The sequence below is a fragment of the Notolabrus celidotus genome, chromosome 16 (genome assembly GCF_009762535.1).
Source record: "Notolabrus celidotus isolate fNotCel1 chromosome 16, fNotCel1.pri, whole genome shotgun sequence".
NCBI classification, from domain to species: domain Eukaryota; kingdom Metazoa; phylum Chordata; class Actinopteri; order Labriformes; family Labridae; genus Notolabrus; species Notolabrus celidotus.
The window spans coordinates 28,276,678-28,298,958 of NC_048287.1; the positions used below are offsets into that span (position 1 = coordinate 28,276,678).

At 42.9% G+C, this 22,281-nt stretch overlaps 1 protein-coding gene across 2 annotated transcripts in view; it reads right to left on the reverse strand.

The window, feature by feature from the left end:
- Positions 1-22,281, reverse strand: part of pvrl2l (PVR cell adhesion molecule related 2 like) — a 521,907-nt gene that overhangs the window by 187,861 nt on the left and 311,765 nt on the right. The window contains exon 7 of one of the 2 annotated variants that reach the window (XM_034705228.1): positions 14,376-16,868. The exons of the other annotated variant lie outside the window; for it this stretch is intronic. Within the exon in view, the coding sequence (XP_034561119.1) occupies positions 16,246-16,868 (623 nt within the window). The 3' untranslated portion in view covers positions 14,376-16,245. Of the gene's footprint in view, positions 1-14,375; positions 16,869-22,281 lie in introns of those variants that run through there. 2 annotated transcript variants of the gene reach the window in all.

The window sequence follows — 22,281 nt, forward strand, 5'->3', positions numbered from 1 at the left end:
CCTTAAGTAACCTTGTAAAGAATAAAAAAACTTCAGTCTGGTTTCTGAACTAAGTATGAAAAAGAGCTTTTTGCGAACCTTTCTTTAGCCATGCTAGCTGCTTTAAATATTTTAGGCCGTCAGAGTGAATCAGTCAGAGTGTTTACTTAAATGAGAATTTGTCTTATTCTAAATATATTGAGTGTAGACCACTAGAATAGGCCGACAGCTGTTTGGCTTGATACAGTTGTGCAGCTGCCTTGTTTTGGCGTTATGTGTTAATAAGCTCTTAAAAGAACAGAGAAAATACAACTTTGATTCCAAATGAGATTATAAGTTCTTGTTCACTTTGGTTAAAGACCACATGTATCTGCTGAATGTGTCAGAAAGCACTTACAGCATAATTGCATCACAAATGGCCTTAAATTCCAAGACTTCCCATTGAAAACTGCTTCAATGGAGCTATAGAGTGACTTTCATAGTGAGTTGACTTTAGCATTAAACGCCCACAAGAAACCACACAGCTTAAAGACTTAGTTCAAAAAGCCAAACACACACACACACAGACATCCATAAACACATCTTTCACTCCTTTGACACAAAATGATCCCTTCATTTTACAGCTTAACATAACCCCCCATCCGTCTCACTTTTCCCCGGGAGGAAAAATATCACGGTAACCAAATATCTGTGCGGTCATCTGCGCTGACCTGACAGAAGATGATGGAGGTTTCAGGCTGTGATATGCTCGCTTATGATAAGGAGGCTGAAAACATGAGCAAAAAAAAGTGACAAAAACCTGACTCTTACACAAAGATTCAGAGTGCAGCTTATCTCGGGTCAAAAGAAATGAATGTCAGGTAGCACTTTAAGGAGTTTCAGCCTTAAAATGAGACATCTATCATTTGTCACAATTTCTGCAGAGACTGTATTTCCTTTTTCAGGATTTGAAGGTAATGTCGGTGTTTGCCAGGAAAAATGAGACCACTTTCTAAGGGTGGAAACGATGTATTTTAAAGGTACTGAAGCAAATTTTATGTATTTTTCCGCCTCACAAAATAAGTTGTAAAATAGAGTATGAACACTGAGAAGCTCTGACTCACCGGTTATTGACAAGATGTTGAAAGCCTTGAGCTTTTTGAGGCGTTATTTTGAGTTGTGCAAATTCCCTAATGCCTTTTGGGGAATTAATCCTTTATTTTACCCCCTGATCAATACAACTAAAACCCAGACATTCTCTTCTGTCTTCTACTTTGTGAAAAAGAAGATAGATTTTTTGACAGACTTTATATTATAGATGTTAAATGGTGATCTTTTCCCTCTCCTCCTGTGGTTTTCACTCTCAAAAGAAGCAGAAGGATGGAGGCTGGGCTGCCGTCCAACTCGGCAGGGCTTTGCACTATAAAAAACATCCGTCTTTATGAGTGTTGTAATACCGTATTCAGGCACAAAGCCTGTTATTGGTTGGAAGAAGAGAGAAAAGTAACTCTGCCTGTGGGGGAAGATAACCTCGCTTGTTCCCTGGAGTTTCACTTGTTAAAGGTTTTAAAATTTGCCTGAAATGAGTCACAGGCAGACTAAACTTAGCAAAGAATCCATCTTGTTTTAGCACCAAGAAGATCGATGAGAAATCTGTAAAAATATCCTCTTCTTCACAACATGGACCACTCACTGTTTGGTAAACTTTCCACTAATGGTACGAAAACAAATTTAACAGAAGCAAAGACTGACCCTGAGATGAGTCTTTTTGGAAATCTCTGTAAGATTATATTCCTGATTAGTGTTGTTTTAAATTAGGAAGATTAAAAGTGAGGAAATAAAAAATACACTTAGCAAACAATTCAAGACTCCACGTGACAAAACCATTCATCATTTTAAAACCTCAGGTAGAATCTAATCAATATCACAAGGTTTTCCCAGCTCAGGTTACCCTCATCAGACACATAAAGGTCCACTGAGCTTCAGGCACATCAATACATGATGCTGATATATTTTATTTACACACATCAAATGTTGTCAAGGCCATCTGAAGCTAGAAGGATTTGAAATGTCTCAATAGATATTATTCAGAACTAGACTCTTTCAAGGATTTTCAAGGCCTGGGACAGGGTTCGGAGTATATGTACTCAAAGAGCTGGAGGTCAAAATGTGGTCTCAGAGGGGTTTGTGAGAGTACGTGAGTTTTATCTGATCATGGTTCTTCTAATGTATGTGTGATCTGATGTTTCTGCTCCAGCACAATCTGTAGAGGTTCGATTCAATCAGAAACTACTGCTATTAAAGAATGAAGTCAGTGAAGAATGATAGAGACTGCAGTTCTTCTGGTTTCCACTCGAGGACGTTTAATTTGCCGCTTGCCGAAAGTAAGGTGAAATGAGAATTTCCCATATGGACACCCCCAGCGTTGGGCTTCAAACTCCACTTCACATCACTGAGACCACATCCAGGTTTTATACAGTGTATGTTCGGAAGTAAACCTGCATCCTCCCTGACTGCCAGTAGAGGGGTGACTCTACTGATAGACTAAAAGACACCCTAACACGGGACTTCCACCAGATCCGTGTCCGGTCCATCTTCGATCCGTGTGCTCTCATCCGTCAACACCCACCGGTTGCGTCTTCAGAACACAGCACGGAGCAGGACCGCCGGACAGCTGGAGTCATGTGACCGAGGTTTTCCCACGGCAATCACTAAATCAAGGATTCTCCTCTTCCACTCCTCATCCATGTTGTCTTTCTGGTCCTCTGAAAACCTCTGACTTGTTGACTCCAGGCCTGCCTCCGCTCTAAATGACATTTTTTTGTCATAGTTAAGTTCAAAACGATCTAACGATAACACAGAGTGTTTTATTCTGAAAATGAACCGGGTTCTTATTTAGTTTTGGTGCCTGACTTCCTGTCCTGCTCCATCTGCTCTGTGCTGAATTGATCCGGCAAAAATAGAAGTCTTGCGTATCTGATCCGGAGGGCTCCGACCTGCCGGATCAGAGACTCAGCTGGAACGCAACAGAGCGGATCCAGTGGGGGTTAACACATTGACTAGAATAGAAACCTATCAGAACCGGTGCCATGACGGATCGGAGACGGACTGGACATGGATCTGGTGGATTTTGGCCTTAAGAGGTTTTCTGTTCATCTTGTGATCGCACTGGCTTTCACTGATAACTTGGTGCTTACTGACCCCTTACTCCTCTGTTGTTTCCAGGTAGAGCAACTTCTGCCTCCAAATGCAAGAATCTTGAGAATCCAACAGAGAGGAGAACAGCAACAAACGACAAAGCATCGTTATTCCGTACCTATCTGGGGTCTCTGAGAAACTTTGGAGGATCTTCAACAAACACAACATCCCTGTTCATTTCAAGCCATCCAACACACTGAGACAGAAACTGGTTCATCCCAAGGACAAAACACCTCAGCATAAACGGAGTGATGTAGTTTATGCCATACAGTGTAACGAAGATTGGTGCACAACAGTACATTGGTGAAACTAAACAACCTCTCCACAGACGCATGGCCCAACACAGAAGAGCCAGCTCCTCAGGTCAAGGAAGCCATCTATGTTAAGCTTGAACACCCTTTTCTTATCAGAGGTGGTGGGCTAAGACACCATTTGTCTCCTACATACAATGCTGTTTTGAATTCTCTGTCAAAACAAGTAAGACCATACTCACACCAGAGACCATGTGACTCTAACGACCCACAGCTGACCCATCACCCTAAACGACTGTCAGGAACTAGGTTAACGATTGTCAGGAGGTACTGAACGATTGTCAGAAACTAGACCAACGGTCGCACTTAAGACCCTTTGTGACTCCTGGACACACCCACGACTGTTAGTGGCTTATATCTTCGAGCTCTTCCACAGTGTGGTCAGAACTGAAGAAGCTTTTTGGAGGAGGTGAAATGTCTTCAAGAATTCTACCAGTCAAGTTGCCTTATGGATCAAGCTTTGGAAGAATCTTGAGGTTTCTAAGTTTTTCCTCACAAACTAAAAATTGTTGTTGGACGTCACAGTGGCTACATGAAGGTCCTGGAACCTGATAATGAAATATGGCAAAATGTCAGCTGTACTACTTTTTGTGATGTGTGTTATCTCTAAATTGAACAAGTTTGAGTTTTGAACTAATGGATGGGCAAAATAAAGGAAAGTGAAGACGTCACTTTGAGCTGTCAGAACTTCTAAGGGACAAAGGTGACTATTCCTAATGAAACATTGATGAAATTATAAATCCAAAGGGAGTTCCACGGTTTAATCAATAATTAACATCTTTTTTAATTGCTGCCCCCAAAGAACACTTGACATTGACTTCATCCAAAGACAGCAGCTGCTGTGAATGAAGTCACAAAGGAGAACCAGTCAAAAGAAGAATGTTGCTGAAAATGATGAAGAAAGTTCAGGGTTGAAGAAAATAGGACTCTTAAGAAACACGTCCGATTTTACCCATCAAAGATTGTTTTCAGGTCTCAAGGGTACTACTGTACATGTAAGAGCTGTTGTGGTTAATTCTGTTCAAAGTACCATCCCTCCCATTTGTGTTGTTGCCAATGTGCAGCTTGTAGCTTTCAAAAAGTAATCAGTGCTATGGCCACTCCAAGCTCTTTCAGGTCTCGTCCTAAAACCTGAAGTAGCACTCAGGTTCAAAAGAGGTTAAATGCTACATTACTCCTTAAAGGACTGAGGTGATGCAGCTTCTTCTTTGGCAGCACATCAAATCAGAAATGTTTCCTGCTCGAGTCAAAAGAGACTTTTGAATCAGAAGGGAATAAAATGAGTTGGAGTTCATCAAAGCAGGGAGAAGATAAAAGCCTGAATGTCTCATACCATAAAGATGAACACTCAAAGCGGCTTCATTCAGGAAGTGAACAAAACAGGCTAACAAAAGACCCTTAATCCAAACATCAGTCTCAAGGTCACCATCAAAGAAGAAGTCCAACATCTGCAGCTGTCTGCATTATATCAGCTGACGCAGCGACACATTCAGAAATATTGGGGATATCTTGTATTCTGGTTTCAGGGGTCAAACATAGCTGATATATAGAGCTCTTTAGATCCAGCTCATTAAAGAAATGCTCAAGGACTCCAGTGCGAGTAGAAATATTCAGAAATGAGTGGATACAAGATGTGACTCTGTACCCTGAAGAGAGAGACGAAGGCTAAGCATCGTTCACGCTGAGAGCTGAGGCGATAGTCGGCATGAGAATACAAAAAAAATACATTACAAAGATAAAACATTCGTGTTTTCTGTAAAAAGCTAAAGGTCAAAAACCAAGAGCTGCAGTTTATTTTGAGGAGGCCAGCTGTGTTTCTTTATTCCCTCTAAAAAGCAAATACATACACTTCAACATGGACAGCAGGACCAACAAGAGAGGCAGACCTGCACATGGAAAAGGTTAATATCAAACTTTCTAACACTGCAGTGTTTACTGGCTCTAAAAGTAGAAGATATTATCGTTGCAAGTTTGTGGAGGCCACCCCATACATAGAAGCTGTTGGACCACTTGACCATAGTTAAGGGGGGATAGATACAGGATTTGGAAAGGATATAGATGTCACTCTGGACCTCTTTGGAACAAGAAGTAGAAATGACAACTTTGAATGCCATAGAAGAGTTTGATACCTGACTTGGTGCCATACTGTGCAGAAACATGGTGGACCAAGTCTTAGTGTAAGGAAAAGTGATAGAGGTGCACAGTTGTGGCTTAACTCTTTTTTGGCCCTTATCTGACAAAATTTCCCATCATCCAAATACAGCGACATGTTTAACTGCTTTTGCTGACATCTCTTTTACCATCTGTCACAAACTTTGTCCATGCACTCCTCGTTCTACATAATGTTATTTAGCAGGTACAGTGACCTGGATATGTTTCCAACAAAATAAAAAAACAGCAAAATATTTCATGCTGGTTTTTTCTTATAAAGATTTAAAGCTGGGGTTGGTAGTCAGATTTAAGGCTGATTTATACTTCTGCGTTGAATCAACGGCGTACCCTACGCTGGGGGTCCACGTAGCTCCCGTACCTACGCCGAGGCCTACGCACGTAGCTGACGTGCACCTCCTCCAAAATATGACTCCCCGTAGAGACGACGCGGACTGCAAGCTCTGTGATTGGTCCGCTCGGCGGCTTTGTCTTTCCAGCATTTACAACACTTCCGGGATCCCGGACATCGGCCGTGTATTTCATCTCCTCTTCTCTATTCTTCATGTAATCATGTCTGTATGATAAACAGCAACATGTATCAGCTGTAGATTAACATAACACGCTCTGAATCGCTGTGGAAAAGGAAACAGAGATCGTAACGGGACCGGAAGCAGGCGGCCGGCTATTAGAGAGACCGCACTGCCCTCAGGCGTTTCGGCGGAGAATTGCTGCGCGACACAGACACACCGACGCACAAGTATGTGGGGCTCATGTCCGCGTCAGCCCCTGCTGCGTAGGGGAGACGCAGAAGTATAAATCAGCCTTTAGATACACTTTTTGTCATACTGGTTAAAATTATCTTTCTGTCCCGATGGCAATCAATACATAATGTGTTCTTAAAAAAGAGCCAAAAAAGCTGCTATCTACAGCCGGAGTAAACCTGGGAAAACACCAACCAATCGCCGTTTTTGGGGTCCTGCCCGCCTCCTGCACGTACATTTCCCCCGGCGTGTACTCCTCGTCCCCGTCCCCTTCCTCTGCTTCCCCTGCCTCTACTGACTGCCCCTCTCGCTTGACCTCGGGCCTGTCCCCTCTGACCCGATGAGGTGCTTTGCTCAGGACTGTAGTCCGGATCAGAGTCTAAAAAGCTCTCACCACGGGGGCTCTGACAAGCAAAAGAATTAATGACATTCAGTAAGTCCTACAGAAATGTATATGTACCGTAGCGTCCGTCCGGACGCTGTAGAGATGACGAGATGATTCGTGAACCCTTTGAGCTTTACTAACCGGTCACTGTCGGCCGTGATCACGCCAACCAACAAAGCAACAATCAATGTCTGCTTCAATATCAGGGGAGTTAAACAGAGAGACTTGTGTTCCCTCTGGGAGAACCAAGCACTGAAGAAAGCGTTACATTATCGGCCAGCCCTTACATGTCCTTCGTACCAAGTTTGTACTGATGCCTTCAGCTCGCCGTTTTTATGCTCCCGTGAGGAGAACTAATCAGTATTCAAAGTCTTTTATCCCGTCTGCTATCAGGCTTTTAAACTCAGTCGGCAGTCTTTCTAGTCACTTTAAATAACATTGGTATGACAAGAAATTATATTGTCTTTTAATCGTTGTCATATTTTACTGTTATTTATTTATTGCATGCTGTCCTCCAAAGACCCTCTGGTCCCATGTACGGACCCGGTGCCTGACTTGTAGCATGTATATATGATGGAGGTGTTGTAGATGTTAAATGTTGTATGGTTGTTGTATGGTAAGCTATAAATGAATTGCCCTTCTTGGGATCAATACAGTTGTCTGAATCTGAATGTTTGAATGAATGATAAATTTCTTCTTTTGTCTCTCCTCTCTCCCGCTCGCTATGAGTACTAACAGTAGCCATGTTTGTTTGTGTGTTTAACTTTCACGAGGACCGGTTTCAGTCACGATCATATGGTCGTGAATCAGCCGCGCTCGTGCATGTGAGCAAGGGCGTCATTTTGGAGGAGCTCAGAGGGGAGGGGGGGAGTGGTTAGACGGAGTCCTGAGGAAATGCTACATTCAAATTCATGCTAGTTTTCCGTGACTACCAACCCTAGCTTTGAATCTCTTGAACAAAATGCAGTCAGAAGAATGATCCCCGGGTGCTGCGACGATCCAAAGGGCTCCTGAATGCAGCGTTAAAGTAACAGGGGTTGGTTTTCACAGCCATGATCCTGAGAAAGTGGATGACGATCTTCTCTTTGAATAGATCTGCCCCCATGTTGACCTCTTTCACTATGTGACTATTCGTCCTCGATAAGCTGTTTCTGCTCTGCGAGTTGTTCATTCATCCCTTCTTTAAATGCAGTTTTATTTTGTATTGTCTCTTCTGCCTTGTATAGCTCTTTGGTTGGGCATTGATCTTTAAAGTCTGCTTTATAAATAAATTTGATTGACTGATCGATTGAACTTCCTCTAAACAGAGAAACGGCTCAAACTGCCAAAATCAAAGAAGCGTCTGGAAGGGAATGAATCGTAAGCTCTTAAATGTGCCTCCATCTGAAATCTTCATGCAAAATAATAACTGACACCTTTTTAAAATAAACGACCATTCATCCAAACAAGCATACCAAAACCTGAAATAACCCAGACCAAGACAAAAAAATGTGTGACAAATTATACCTCTAAGTTTAGCTCAGAACACTGCGAGAGCAGCACAGTGTGAGAAGAGGAAGGTACCCTGAGAGGCAGAAAGCTGTGGTGAGTAAATTGGTTTCAGAGTACAATGCGACCTCTTCTAACCAGCGCTGGGAGGAGGAAACTTCACCCACATGTGCCCGAGTCTCAGCTGGCCTGGCGGAGGCTCGGCTTTAACTGGATTATCAACAAAAGGCGAGCTCGATAACTAATAGGCCTCTTCTTCCTCCTCTCCTTTCTCTGCTCCCCCATCCTCTGTCCCTTCTTTCTTATTCTATCTCGCCGTCTTCCTTCTCCGTCTGAGCGTGGCTGGGAGATAATGCGGAACACTTTCATGCCTCCTGCTGAATTAAACATGGAGGGAACAGCTCGTACCGGGTGCTAAAGCTGAAGCAAAGACAGGGAATAAAAAGAGGAGGAAATATACAATGAGTCCCCTGAGTGCTGCTGAACATTTCTGTACAATTAAAAAGATCTGTCGTAGATAGACAGTGCAGAAAAAAAAAAAAACCTTAACAGGCCGGCCTTTTTTGGCTAATTGGTCGCGTTGAAGAGGATTTGAAGTTGTCATATGAAGAAAGCAGCCAATCCCCAAGCAAAGAGGTGGTACAGCTCAGAAAAATACTCCTCTGAGGCTCCCTTCACACCTCCGGTATTCATGGTCGGAGCCGTAGATCCCATCCTGCCAATCTTTTATTCACGCGCTGTCATCTTTACACACAAGCCAACCAATTGGGCTCTACAAGCAACAAATCTCTAACTCCGTGCTCGCTGGTGAATAATTGACAGTGTTTCAAACGTATTCGGTCTCAGGTGGTTCACAGAAAGGGAAAAAAACCTGCTGAAGTCTTCTCATCCTCTCAGCAGGGGAGAGGTTTCACTTTCTGTTCTGGCTCTCGTCTTTTTTAAGCTCTCGATTGCTCTGATCTGAGAGGAAAAAGTCTCCCTTTCTCTCCCGGCCTATTTGGTATTCCCCTGGCGTAATAAGCGAGCTCGGTCCTCCAGCCACCCCTCCCCTCCCCGTTCCACACTCTTTCCCTCTGACAAAGCCGAGTGACCTGTTACGGAGTCCCCTGCTTAACATGGGCGCCAAACATTTGCAGCAGCGAGGACAAGGCTTTACAGGGGTTTGCGTTCAGGACTGCAACCTCCCCAGAGCAAACCCTGTATGTGAGGCGGCGCAGCAGGGAGAGAGATCAAGGAGGGACGATTGTAACTAGCACGGCCTCATTTTCACGCCGCTGGGAGCCTTCGGTGTGCAAACAACAAGAAGGACAATCTGAGAAAGGGAAGTCGCTTTTAAAGGATGATTGAATCTTATCAAAGACAAACACATTTGTCATGCATCGTTTGATATGGTTTATTAAATTTGTTCAAGGTGGCATTTAAACTCTCCTCTGAAGTTTCCTAAACATAAAGAAATATAAAGTTTGAAGTTTTTTTTAGATGTTTCTCTGTCACCCTTTATTTACTGCAAGCTCTGAAATCAAACAGAAACCAAGATCAACAACTTTAATCTTCAAAAAATTGACTTTCTCTTATTTAAGATTCTATTAGTTGATCTAATCTGAGGTCCTTTTGATGGCTTTTACAGTTTGAACTTGTTGGAGTCATTTTCAGATACTACATTTCTGCGTAATTCAAAGTTCTGTATTTGTTTGAAGACATGGATGTTTGCAAATAATGCACAAAGGTTCCTGTGTGATTGGAGACCACAGGTAGCTAGGATTCAAATCCAATCTTTTCATGAGATTTTCTGCAAGTCTTATTGTTTGCAAGTCTGATAGAGCAACATGTAAGGATACAAGTCTTTTAAAACTATTAAATTATCACAACTTGCCTAGAGAACCTAGAATTTCTCTGTAACCTCCTCCGCTTCCTTGGCCACCCCTCCAGTGAAAAAGCAGTGGCCTTTAATGAAAATAAAGTTCTTTTGATGCATGATAAGTATAAGTCAAGTTTTTTACCATCAAAAAAGGAATATCAGTACAATGAATATTGTTTCCCATTCCTACCAAGTATGTTCTGTCAATATGTACTGCACACTGTACCTTTAAGGGGAAATTCAGTTTGCCTTTGTCAAATTGTATTGATTAAATTAAATCAAAACTTGTTGTTAGTCATCTGTAGTTTTATTTTTTCAGGAGAAAAAAACAAAATCGATTAAAGTTGTTGAAGTATCTGATAGTTAATAAGTAACTGACATAAAACAAGTCAAAGAGAAACCTATGTTGCCCCAGACATTCAAGGAATTTTGGTTGAGACCCCCTTCCAATTTAGTGACATGCATGGACAAGTTTTGTAACCATTAGGCTAGCAGAGCCCAGGAGGGTTAAGTAGATAACTAGAGATCAAGATAAGTTTGGGCTTTGCAGTAGGCTATGTTATTGGTTCCCAGACCTCTAAAAAGTGCTGGTCAACAGCATTCTGGGAGTCAGCAGATTAGCAGAGCTGTTCTCCCAGGCATTCCGCGGTGCTTGTTCGATACTGGTATTGTTTTCTTGTAATAAACGTATTACTATGCAAGCAAGCCAGTGTCACGAAGATTCCTTCTGCATCTACACATCACGGGTGGTCAAGATACAACATTGTAAATTGAGTTATTTGTAATAAAAAAATCAGGGGTTTTATTCCTAGGCCATATCGCCCAGCCCTACAAAGTGCAACAAAGTCAGCATTTTACATTGCAAAAATCCCAGAAAAGACCCCAAAAATCCAGGAGGTATGATTCAGTGTTCTGTTCATGTCTTCTCCACTCTACCTCTCTATCATTCAGCTCCTCTTCATGTTTCTCTTGCTTTAATCTCCTCTCCTTGTTGTCTTTTTGTGCCACTGTAAATAAACTGATGTTGAATATGCAGGACTCATTTCTGTGGATCGATGTGTTGGGAGTTAGCCCTCCAGAGCAGCATTACATGTAACAGATAGCTCTGCAAAAATCCTGCACAGTCATCACAAGCATGCATTCAACACAGCCATGTAATGATACCAAATGTCAATGCTAAAGCCTTTGGATTAGATGTCACTCTCCAGATATCATACACAGGTATTTATTCCAAGTGTAAGTAAAGCTGGCCTATATGTGCTGCTGTAGAACAAAGAAAGGTGTAATCTGTAGCAGGTGTGGATCCGCTGCTGTTACTGGGAAGAGAGTGTACGTCTTCCTAGGTAAGCAAAACTTCCTCCACATCCTGTAGCAGATCTGTTGAAGAGGCTAAATATCCCAGAGCAGGTGCAGTAAGCTGCGCTGTGCACTGAAAAGTGCTGAGGAGGGGAAGAGGTGAGGGAGTCGGGTATTTATAGAGCGATCAGACGGCTCAGAGTAATTAATTACCAGCTTCTCCACAGAGGATTGTTTCAGAAAGGTTTTTTTTTATTGAAAATGGGTTGTGCAAAAACAAAAGTTATGACTCATGATGAGTTTTCTCACTAAGGGTACATGCTCGCTACAAGACTCCCGGACTAATTAGGCACCAAAGTCGGATCACAGTCGACTGTTTTAAATTATGGTGCTGCTAGAAAACCCTGGAGAAAAGAAGTGCTGAGGCGAACAATGGCCAAATAAAGGGTAGCTCAGCTGGAGCAAGATGAAAGAGTGACTCCGAAGTTTGTGTATTTAAGGTGGAAAATATATTTTACATTCGGGAGATGCTGGAAATGTTAAAATCAAAGCAAAGCTTCAAATTGTAAATCAGTCACATTAGACCATTTTTTTTTAAAATCTAAACATTTTTGTTCTCCAGAGTCTGTAAGTCTTGATCTTGGAGCATGCATGCACCCCATGGAGTTGAAAACACGTCAATACTTGAATCCAAACTGTACTGCAGTGATACAATAATCAAGTCCAACTACATGTGTCACGTGTGGCAACAGAAGTCACAGTATGGCTGCTTTGCGGTTACTTTAATGTAATTGGCAATCCGTCTGAACGCTGTGAAATACTATGAAGTGTCCCCACTGAAATGTTTGGTAACAGCAGATATAACCGTCTCATTTACAGAATAACAGATTGCACAGTGTTTAATGCTTAACAACAATCAACAACAAGGGAGCTGCTCTCAGGGGAGGAGCAGCGCTGAAACGGACTTCCTGAACACAATGAAAAAAAAAAATCACTCATCTGAGAAATGTAAGCTTTTTAATAATGGATGAGGCTGTGTTCAGATCTTTAGACCCACAGAACAGCTCTTCAATGTAATCTTAAGTATCAACATCTTAATTATAATCACAATATATCCTTACATGATGGTAATGTGATGGGTCAAGACTTTTTATACGAGTATGAGATCATGGCTTTGTACCCACTCCAAATGCACATGAGATCATCACATTTCTAAAAGATTCCCTTTTCACATCCGTTCTAACAGACTCAGCTAGCATGTATTAAACTCATAAATTTATAATTTACTGTTTTATTTGTGATTTTGACTGCAGAATAACTCCAGTCATCAAATACTGCATCGGTCAAACACTGCATGGACTGAGAGAGAAAGTAAGAGGTTGTGACGTGAGGAGGTGAGTCTGAAGGCGGAGGACGTGCCGGGGTTTGACAGTAAAACCGGTCCAGTTTCTTGAATTCCTCTTTAAATGTTGTCCTGCTTTATTTGTGTATCTTCACAGAGGTTTCCATTCCTAAGAGACTCACTGTTTCACTTCACAACCATCTTGCTTTAAAAAAAGAAGAAGACCAAATTCAAACAATACCGTAAAATTCAGTGTATAAGTCGCACTTTAAATTCACTTTCTTTTTTAATCTAAAATATGGACTGGGTCCTTTTTACTAATGTGACTAGTACACCAGTATAAAAAGCAGAGAGAGGTATTTTCAGGCTCAGTATTTACAGACTTAGCTTGGGAACTAGCCGTTTATATGTTATGCCTAAGCTGTAGTGCAGCCACCCACCACTAGCTGGGACTGTAGCTCCGGTTAATGGCTACTACCATAATGTTAAGATGATCTAGTACCCGTATGTAATCAGGCACAGATGAATGATGTCATCTTGTGCAGGCTGTGTCAGGTTAAACTGGCATACAGTCTGTGATGGCTGGAGCCACACAGTGAGTTACCTGGCTGTGGCAGCATGGCACTTCCTGGAATGAACAAAAGGTGTGGCCAAGGGTGAAAGGGACCTTTATGCTGAAGCCAGCTGAGTGGAGCAGACCATGGGCTCTGGTGTCATGGGGGGGTTTGAACTTAGTTATTATTACTTTGAATTCAGTTTGATTAAGCGTCCTTTTTGTTTACCCCTTGAGTGGAACTTGGTTTGGCCCAACCACTATATAAGTTCCTTGATGTCTCATTGTGTCAGGTCTGTTTGTTTAGCTCACACTTCACCTTTTGTTAAATTGAGTTATGTTAAGTTGACCTCTTTTATAGGCCTAGTTCTTATAATTTTGGTTTGTGAATTTGGTTTTTGCCTAATTTTGGGTAAAATAAAAACCCACTTACACCTTACACCTGTGTCTTGTGCTTTATTGCTTGATCCCTAACACAGTCTCTCAACTGGAGCACTGAATAACCAGCACAGGCATGTGGACGTTAACCAAAAAGCTGGTGGTGGCGCTAGCTCTGCTGGTGTTAGCCACAATTTGAGGACCAAGTTGACATTTTCTAACCTGTGGACTCTGTGATGCGGTGTTTAGCCGTGTCACACAGGCTATGCTAACAAAATGTGAGCGCTTTCTAACCTCTATGCTTTTAGGTCAGTCAGATATTAAATTATCATTTTAACAATGAGGTAATGAGTTGCTCCAGAACGTCCCAAGTAGTATGTTCAATGACTGATTGAAAAAATTGAATTTACCCTCAGGTATGTATAGAGTATTACTTCTTCTTCTTCTTCTTAAATAACCTTTACACTTGTCTGTGAAGGTTCTCAGTCATCCAGGTCATGGTAATCCAAAGCATGATCCGTAAGGGAACTGGACTGGTAGAAATTCTTGAAAAATTTCTTTCAAGGATTTCTAACAGTCCAGTTGCCTTAGGGATCAAGCTTTGGATAACCTTAAACTTATTTTTGTGATAAACAGTTACAGAAAACCTTTTTCTGCATCTGAATCTCATATTTTGGTGCGACCTATATTCTGGATTTTACGGTATTTTGAATTTATCTGAAAACAAAACAGGGTCTTTATAATGCAGCAATTGTCCAGTAACATGGAGTTAGACATGTGACTCAATTCTCAACTGCTTGCTAGACATTAAGCAAATGTGTTGCACAAGTATCAGCTTTAAAAAAGAAACTGCAATTAAAGCAGTTTCAAAATTCTCAAAATTTGAAAGTGCAACTTTTCCAATGAAGTTTTGCATGCTCATAATCTCTCTTAAAAAAAAATACACCTCAAAAGTCAAAGACATACAGTCCAATCTGCAGCAGTGTCACTTCTGAGAAAGTTCTGCAGTGCACCAGAAACAAAGATTTAGGGGTTTAGGATTTAATGTAGCCTGCTTTCACTTTCACTTTCACATTCTCTTTTGAAATGTGTCATGTAGACCGTGTCTTTCCGTCCAATCAGGAAACAGAACATAAAATAATCCGGTACATAGCCGAGGAACGTTCTGCAGGGCATGGAAAATGAAAACATGAAATACAACAGCTCCCACAAAAGCTGGTGAACATTTTGCCTCGTTGAATGCAACCCAGATAGAAATATATAAATACGAGTTATCCCCATCCTCTGCACGCAGGCATTGCGACACTCGTCTAAGCCGCCCATTGTGTAAATAAAGACAGAAAGAGCAGAAAGAGAGAGATGTTGTGTGTGGGACCGAGCATCAAGAGGACCATACAGCAAAGAAAGAAAGAAAGGAGTAAAAGAGAGAAAGTAAGAGGAGATTTAAAGGAGGAAAATAGAGTTGGAAGTAAAGAAAATCACATCTTTTTTTACCCATTAAATGAGTCATTACAGACCCGACGTGGTGCTGTGTGAAACCCCCAAGGCTCCTGGTGCGTCTATTCCTCAGCGAGATCGACACCATTACACAACAGTAACAACAACAACAGCAACAACATCTACAACAACAACAATAACAACAACTGTGCTATAGTGAGACGACGCCCAATATATAGATGATGCACTTCATTAACACCACAGCCAGCCACACATTAGCACACACTGTCATGTTACTCAGTATCTGTCGTTCTGACGGCACCCATCAGGAAACCAGGTGGTGCAATCGAGCGGGTCACTGTGAGCCCAGGAAAAGTCGTTTCTGAAATTGAACAGGAACTCCGTCATTGTTGCCGAAGACTCGCAGCGAGTTTGTCTTTTCAAGTTTTCAAGCGATTCAGAGTCCAAGGCATGTGAGAAGAGCTGGCGTCTGCAGCACAGAGGCAACATCCACAGAAGCTGTTTGGACAGTTTTGTAGAGAGTCATGATTACAGGCCTTTATCGTATTTTGTAACAGGAAGGCGGTTTTTGAATACTCTTGATTTTGAAGTAGTGGTTATTGTGCTCCAGGGCTTTGCAGGTTATGCTTTTTGCAGTAAGGTATAAGTTACAAACAATGTAGCCACTCGACACAATCACACACTGGCGAAGCTGAAGAAACAAGAAGCTAGCGATAAGCAGCGTTGCGTCAGAGTCGTATTTTTTTTTTCCCGTTTGGCTGACACTGAATGAAATCTGCCTCCATGATACAGTTAAACACAGTCACATATTCAGCCACAGTGCACTACTGCCATCACAAGTTTATCTTTATCGCCTTCACAACAGCCTTAGTCTTTGTGTTTTCTTTTATTTCTCTTTTTTTTTTTTTATAAAATCACACAGTCAGCTCCAAGCAGAGATGATGTAACTGATGGCATCCCCTGAATCAGGTGAATCAGGTAGGCGTTCAACTGATGGAAGCGATGTTGGTTTATCCGGTGGAATAGGGGGGCTTCCTCAAACTCCCCTCGTCATCCACTTCACCTCCGTTATGTTCAGCCCTCACCTTCCCTTTCCTCTCCAACGTCCTCAGACGTAAATAGCAGTCCGGGAAATGACAGAGCCGTCTCTCTGTGACTCCATGTCGTCATCCAGGTACACATCCACCTCTTCGTCACCGCCAGGACCTCTGCGGACGTGATAAGCTGGGGGTAGCATGTTCCCACCTCCGAATCTATCGTACCGCTCCTCTTCTTCCTCCATGCTGTCATCCAGGTCGAACTTCCTTCGCTCTGGTTCGTCGATGTCGCCGCTGAGGAGGATGTCGTGAGCAGAAGGGGGGTTACCGATGGAGGCGTGGTGGAGATGGTGATGGTGGAAGTCGTTGGCCTTTTCCGTAAGAGTTCCCGTGGCGTCGCAGCCCTCTCTGTACGTGTAAATGGGCCCGTTGTTGTTGGCGCCAGTTCCGTTCTTGCTGCCGTTGTTAGAAGTCCCACTGAAGAGCAGGCGAGCTTTGTTGCCATAATCTCCACCATTGCTGCCACCGCTGCCGGTTGCTATAGAGTCCCCGCTGCAGGGGTATCCACGCCTCTCCTGCCGACGACATCGGGTCAGGAGAACGGCAATAAGCGCGACAACCAAAAGCAGCGCCAGGAGCGATCCGATGACGGCGCCTGCCACAACACCAGCACTGGATGGATCCTCCAAGGCTTCTGCAGAGGGGATGGAGGGGTTGGAAGGAGGGGTGGAAAAATGGGTGGAGGGAAAGAAAAAAAAGGGCAGGAATTGATGGCTGTTCTATGGGAAGTCTTGCAGGAGGTATTCACAGTTCTTCTGGTGTTGTGAGTGTGCTGTGGTGAAAGTAGTAGTGTCGTCTTCGTCTACGTGTGCTACAATCCTCTTACAAGTGTGTAGTAATGTTCTTCTCAGTGTAATCCCTTGGTGAGGGTGCAGTCAGTCATTGCTGGGATCAGGCTGAATGGGACTCATTCACTCTTTCCCAGAAGCTCGTTGCGCCGCATTTCGCAGACATTTTTCTTAAAACAAAAGTCAGTCCAGCTGCTGGCACTTGATTTTCAGTCGCCCCGCCCCCCTTTTGCCAGCTGGAGACAAGCCTTTTACTACTGTAACGATCCTTTGTTCTACACTTCATGTTGGTGTGAGCCAAGTTTGCCTTTCCACTCTTGTTTCAGTCCAAGATTGAAACAACAATGAGATGGTTTAACAGCAGCAGCAGCAGCAGCAGCAAAAAAGCAGTTTGTTTTGTGCCTTGTGCTGTCTTTGCCACGGGTTAGAGCATCGGCCCAGCAGAGCCACAAAGACACACAGAGACAGAGACAGACACACAGGACAGACAGGCAGAGGGGTTATTTAAAGAGGATCAGAAGAAATTAGCTCAAAGTCAAGAATTGGTAGTGCCACAATGTTCAACTTCCTTCCAACCCTTCCATTTTTACCCTGTTTCTTCCTTAATTACACCCACTCCTCATCCTCTTCCCTCCCTTTCATCCTCCCATCCTCTGCTTCTTCTACTGCCTCCTCCCCATGCCTCTCTTATCAGTCAGCCAGGCAAACCACAGGGCAGAGTGATCGCCCGCTGTCAACCCAGGACCGAGTCCAGATCTCACTGATAGGCAGCGCACAAAGGTAAAAGGTTCACACTGCGGAGCAAGACTCATGCCAGGACATTTTTAAGAGGATTCTCTGCAGGACTACGAGAAGGAGAAGAGGCCTGGCTCAGATAGTGTAGGATTTGTATGAGTGGATTCACGCTGAGCGAAAAAGAGGAGACAAGGAAGTGTCAAAACAGGCAAGGACGAGTGTAGAGCCTATAGTGCAGAACCGCACAAGGCCAGCTAATGTTTTTCTCTCCTTTTGTGAATAGCATGCTGATTTTTCTTTGGGGTGCAGCGAGGGCAGCGGAACGCAGAGCAGCAGGGAAATTTGAACCCCTTCCTGTTTTATGCAAATAACAAGTGAGGCTCTGCCAGCTCTCCTGGCAAACACAGCAGTGAATGCCAATCAAACAACCGGAGCTTGGCTGGTTGGAGCACCGTGTGAGGTTACGTTCCAGGGCAGCACCAGGGAGGGAATGACGTACTTTCCCCCTTTCAGTGAAATCACATCGGATATCAAATAATGATCTGTATGATCCGGAGAATGAGAGTTAAGCTAACAAAACCAGCAGGGGGATGTCATTATAAGTGAGGCTGCATTGGGAGCCTATGATTCAGACAAACAGTTCGTTCTGAGGGTGTGGGAGAAGAAAAGAGAGGCGATGAAAGAGGAGAGGAATTGAGCGAGACGAGAGAAACCAGGAGGAGGTATTTTTATAGAGAGAGAGGCGAGTGGACAAGTTAAAAGGAGCGGTCTCTGATTGATTTCAAACACTCGTGCTCCCTCTCCCACATGGGGACGCAGGAGGGTGATGCCAGGGTGAGACAGACGGATTGGGCCAGGGAGGCGGGACTCTTGGGACAGGATATGATGTCTAAATTAGGGGACAGTGTCTGCTGATATCCAATTGAAGTGACAGAAGGCATTAAGGATGATGAATCCAACTTTGCCTGCCCTAGTTTTCTCTCCCTGAAAACTTACAGCCTGGCGCAGAGACACAACAAGCAGGCCAAAGTGTTATTTATATTTATGGTGTCATTTATATCTTAAGCTTTCGTTGCATTTGCTGTTTGCCTGAGTGAGAGACGGCTGGAAGAAGGGCTTCTGTGGAAGGTCTCTGGTGGCAGTCACCCTTCGTGTAATCAAGCACTCAAAATCTGATTATTCTGTTTAAGCTGTAAAGGACAAGACTCCTAATAAGATCCATTAGAGCTGGCACCTTCATTTGACAAAAAATCTTAGACCACACACTTGAGCATCTGAACTCACTCTACAATTTTCTCTCAGAGTCCAAATCTGAGGGTTTATAATGGAGATTTAAATGGGAAAACTGGACAAGTCACACTGGCCTCTAAAAACAGCCTCGAGCACTACTACAGAAAAAACACGCAACACAAATATTCAACAACTTCACACTGGAAAAAAAAAAATCACTTCAATCGCCTCCTGTTGCTCATACTACAACAGTTAGTTTGGTAAAATATGCTGTGATAAAAATCAGGGTCTTTTTTTTCTGTTTACAACATGGTCTAGTTGTCTTTTAAGCAAGATTTTGAATTCAGCTTCAAAGTGGAGGACCTGCAGCCCCTCAGTTTCTAACCTTATTATCCATGCTGTGATCTGAGTGGACAGAGATGCTATGATAATGAGGCACTGAGCTAATGTTGTCTGAAGGGGAGGGTGTTAACCAGATAGATGCAGAGGCGGAAAAACACCAAAATAAACATGGCGAGCGCCCCAGGAGAACCCACACTAGTACACCAACGATGAAACGGGAGGAGGCAACTGTTGAAGAGCTGCAGCATGTCTCTGAGAGGTCCTTTAAAATCTGAGTATCATTTCTACTATTTTGCCTTTCGTGTGTAACTGTGGTCAGCCATTGCTGTTGAAGCAGTCCAAGGTGAAGTGTTTGCTGTGTGGTTCTAAACTTTCACATCTCAACTTTGCAACACTGAAGCCAAACCACAATAACGTAGGAGGAAGTGGAATCACTTGAGAAGTGGGAGTGGTTGCAGTTTTGCATGCATGCCTATGCATGCCAAATCACTCCTGTAGTTTTTTTCGTCTTGATTACTGTAATGCACTTTTAACAGGTATCAGTCAGAGCTCCCTCCACAGACTCCAACTAGTCCAAAATGCAGCCGCTCGTATTTTAACAGGCACATCAAAATATCAACACATCACTCCTGTCCTCGCCAGCCTACATTGGCTGCCAGTTTTTTATTGTGTCGATTTTAAGATTTTATTGATTACTTTCAAAATTTTAAATGGACAGGCTCCAAACTATTTAAGCGACCCCCTATGTGCCTGGGCGGCCCCTCAGGTCTGTGGATACAGATCTGCTAGTTATACCAAGATCCTGCCTTAAAACAAAAGGTGACCTTTTCAATCAGAGCTCCAAGTTTGTGGAACTCCCTGCCACTGACAATTAGACAATCCACAACCTTAACTGCTTTTAAATCCTCACTAAAAACATTTTTATATAAGAAGGCATTTCTCCACCCCTAATTCTTGAATTTGCTCTGCATTCAGACGTCTTGTTTTGCTTGTCTTTTTTCCTTCCCCCTGTTTGCACCGTTTTTTTTATGCTTTGTAATTCTCTGCTTTTTTGTTGTGAAGCACTTTGTAACCTTGTTAAGAAAAGTGCTATAGAAATAAAGTTCATTATTATTATTATCACCACAGGAGCAAATATCTTTTATAAAAAGCAGTTTTCCCAGTAAGTGGGCCGCGGAAATAACACAGAGACTTTTTCTCTGAGTGACTAAGGTACACATGTAGAGGCAAGGATAAATGAATTTTCCATTATATGTCACCTTTAAAGTTTTGGGTTGATGAAGTTTGAGTCTGGCTAGCTGGATGTTTTTACCTCCAGTCATTTTTAAAACTAAGATCACCTTCAGTATTGATCAGCATTGTATTGATCTTAAATCCCCAAGCCATGAATATTTCTAGATATTGGGACAAGTATAACTCACACAGATTTGAGTTCTTGTCGCTGTGATCTGTAAAATGCACTCATTGGATAAGCAGAGTACACATGTAGAAGCCATCATGTAGATCAATGGGAGCATGTGACAGCACAGGTTCACCAAGACACCATATGATGTGTAATGTCTATGTGATAAAAGATGCTCTGATACATGTTTAAACATCTTTTATCACATGTTTCTCTGCAGGCATCTCTGACATCACTCATTACAATCTAAAACACTAATAGATCCTGGATGAGCTGTGACTAAAGTGCGCCTGATGCATGATCAACGTCAGTGTCAGAACCTTGTCAACCGCCCAATGAGACACTTTGGTAAACACTGCCGGGTGAACATATTTCCCCCTCAAAAAATGTTAGAAAAAGCAGACTGACTATCGTTAGCAGGAAAATAGGCCATGCTTGTCATCCTTATTTTTCATCAACAGCGGCAGCCTGCCTGCATTAAGAAGCACGGTGATAAATGTCACAGAGAGAGGCAGGGGAGCTTATATCAGTCTCTGTATTAGTGTCATGTACATGGAGAAGATTAGGGGGGAGGGACGGGGGAGAAGGGGTGAGAGAGACCCATGAAAACTATCTGTTTCTACTTGGTTACATTCATGGTTGTGGGGATAATCTAAATGAGAAGATTTGGTGTGTGAGGAGGCAAGGTGGAAAGACTTAGAGGGGTGGAGAGAGATAGAGAGAGAGAGAGGGGAGATCAGTCCGTGGGTTGTGAAAATAGTAGAATCTAAATAATCTTCTGTTGATCTTTTGCACCACCTCTCTCCTTCGCCTTTCTGGGAATTATGCAGAGAAAACACTGAAATCTGCCACAACTGTCATTTCATAATCCAGAGGCGGTGACTGTAACAGTAGCACAGTGGGAATCCAAATTAAAAGGCAGCTTTTGGTCAAGGACAAGACTCTTAAAAAGTGTGCCCATGAGTGTGATCCCAACATCACAACACCTTTAACTCGCAGGGAAAACACAAAACAGACAAACTAGAAAGACCACCCACTTTAGACTGAAGAGCTGACCATCAAACAAGCACTTGAGAATGTAGATTAGGATCTTCATGCACCCATGTTATGCTCATTTCAAGTTTTATTTTTTCATTCTGTAAGATTTGGTAGCTTTGCATAATTCAAAATACTACTAATAATAAAAATCTTCTTATTAATCTCCACTTGGTGTCTGTGAAAACCATAGACTGTGTAAAATCATGGACAGCACAAAAGCTCTCTGAAAGTGGAGCCAAAACATTTAGAGCTCCCCCTGGTGGCTGGCTGCAGTTTAGGTCTTTAAGCTAGCCTCCTCCACGTTATGAAGGGAATAATCCCAAAACAAAAACTTTCTTTATGTCACTACACTTAGATTATCATGCTGATTGGGGGCGGCAGTAGCTCAGTCCATAAGGGCTTGGCTTGGCAACAGAAGGGTCGCCGGTTCGAGTCCCAGCATGGACGAAGTTCGGCAAGTGGACTGGTGGCTGGAGAGGTGCTGGTTCACTTGCCTGGGCACTGCCGAGGTG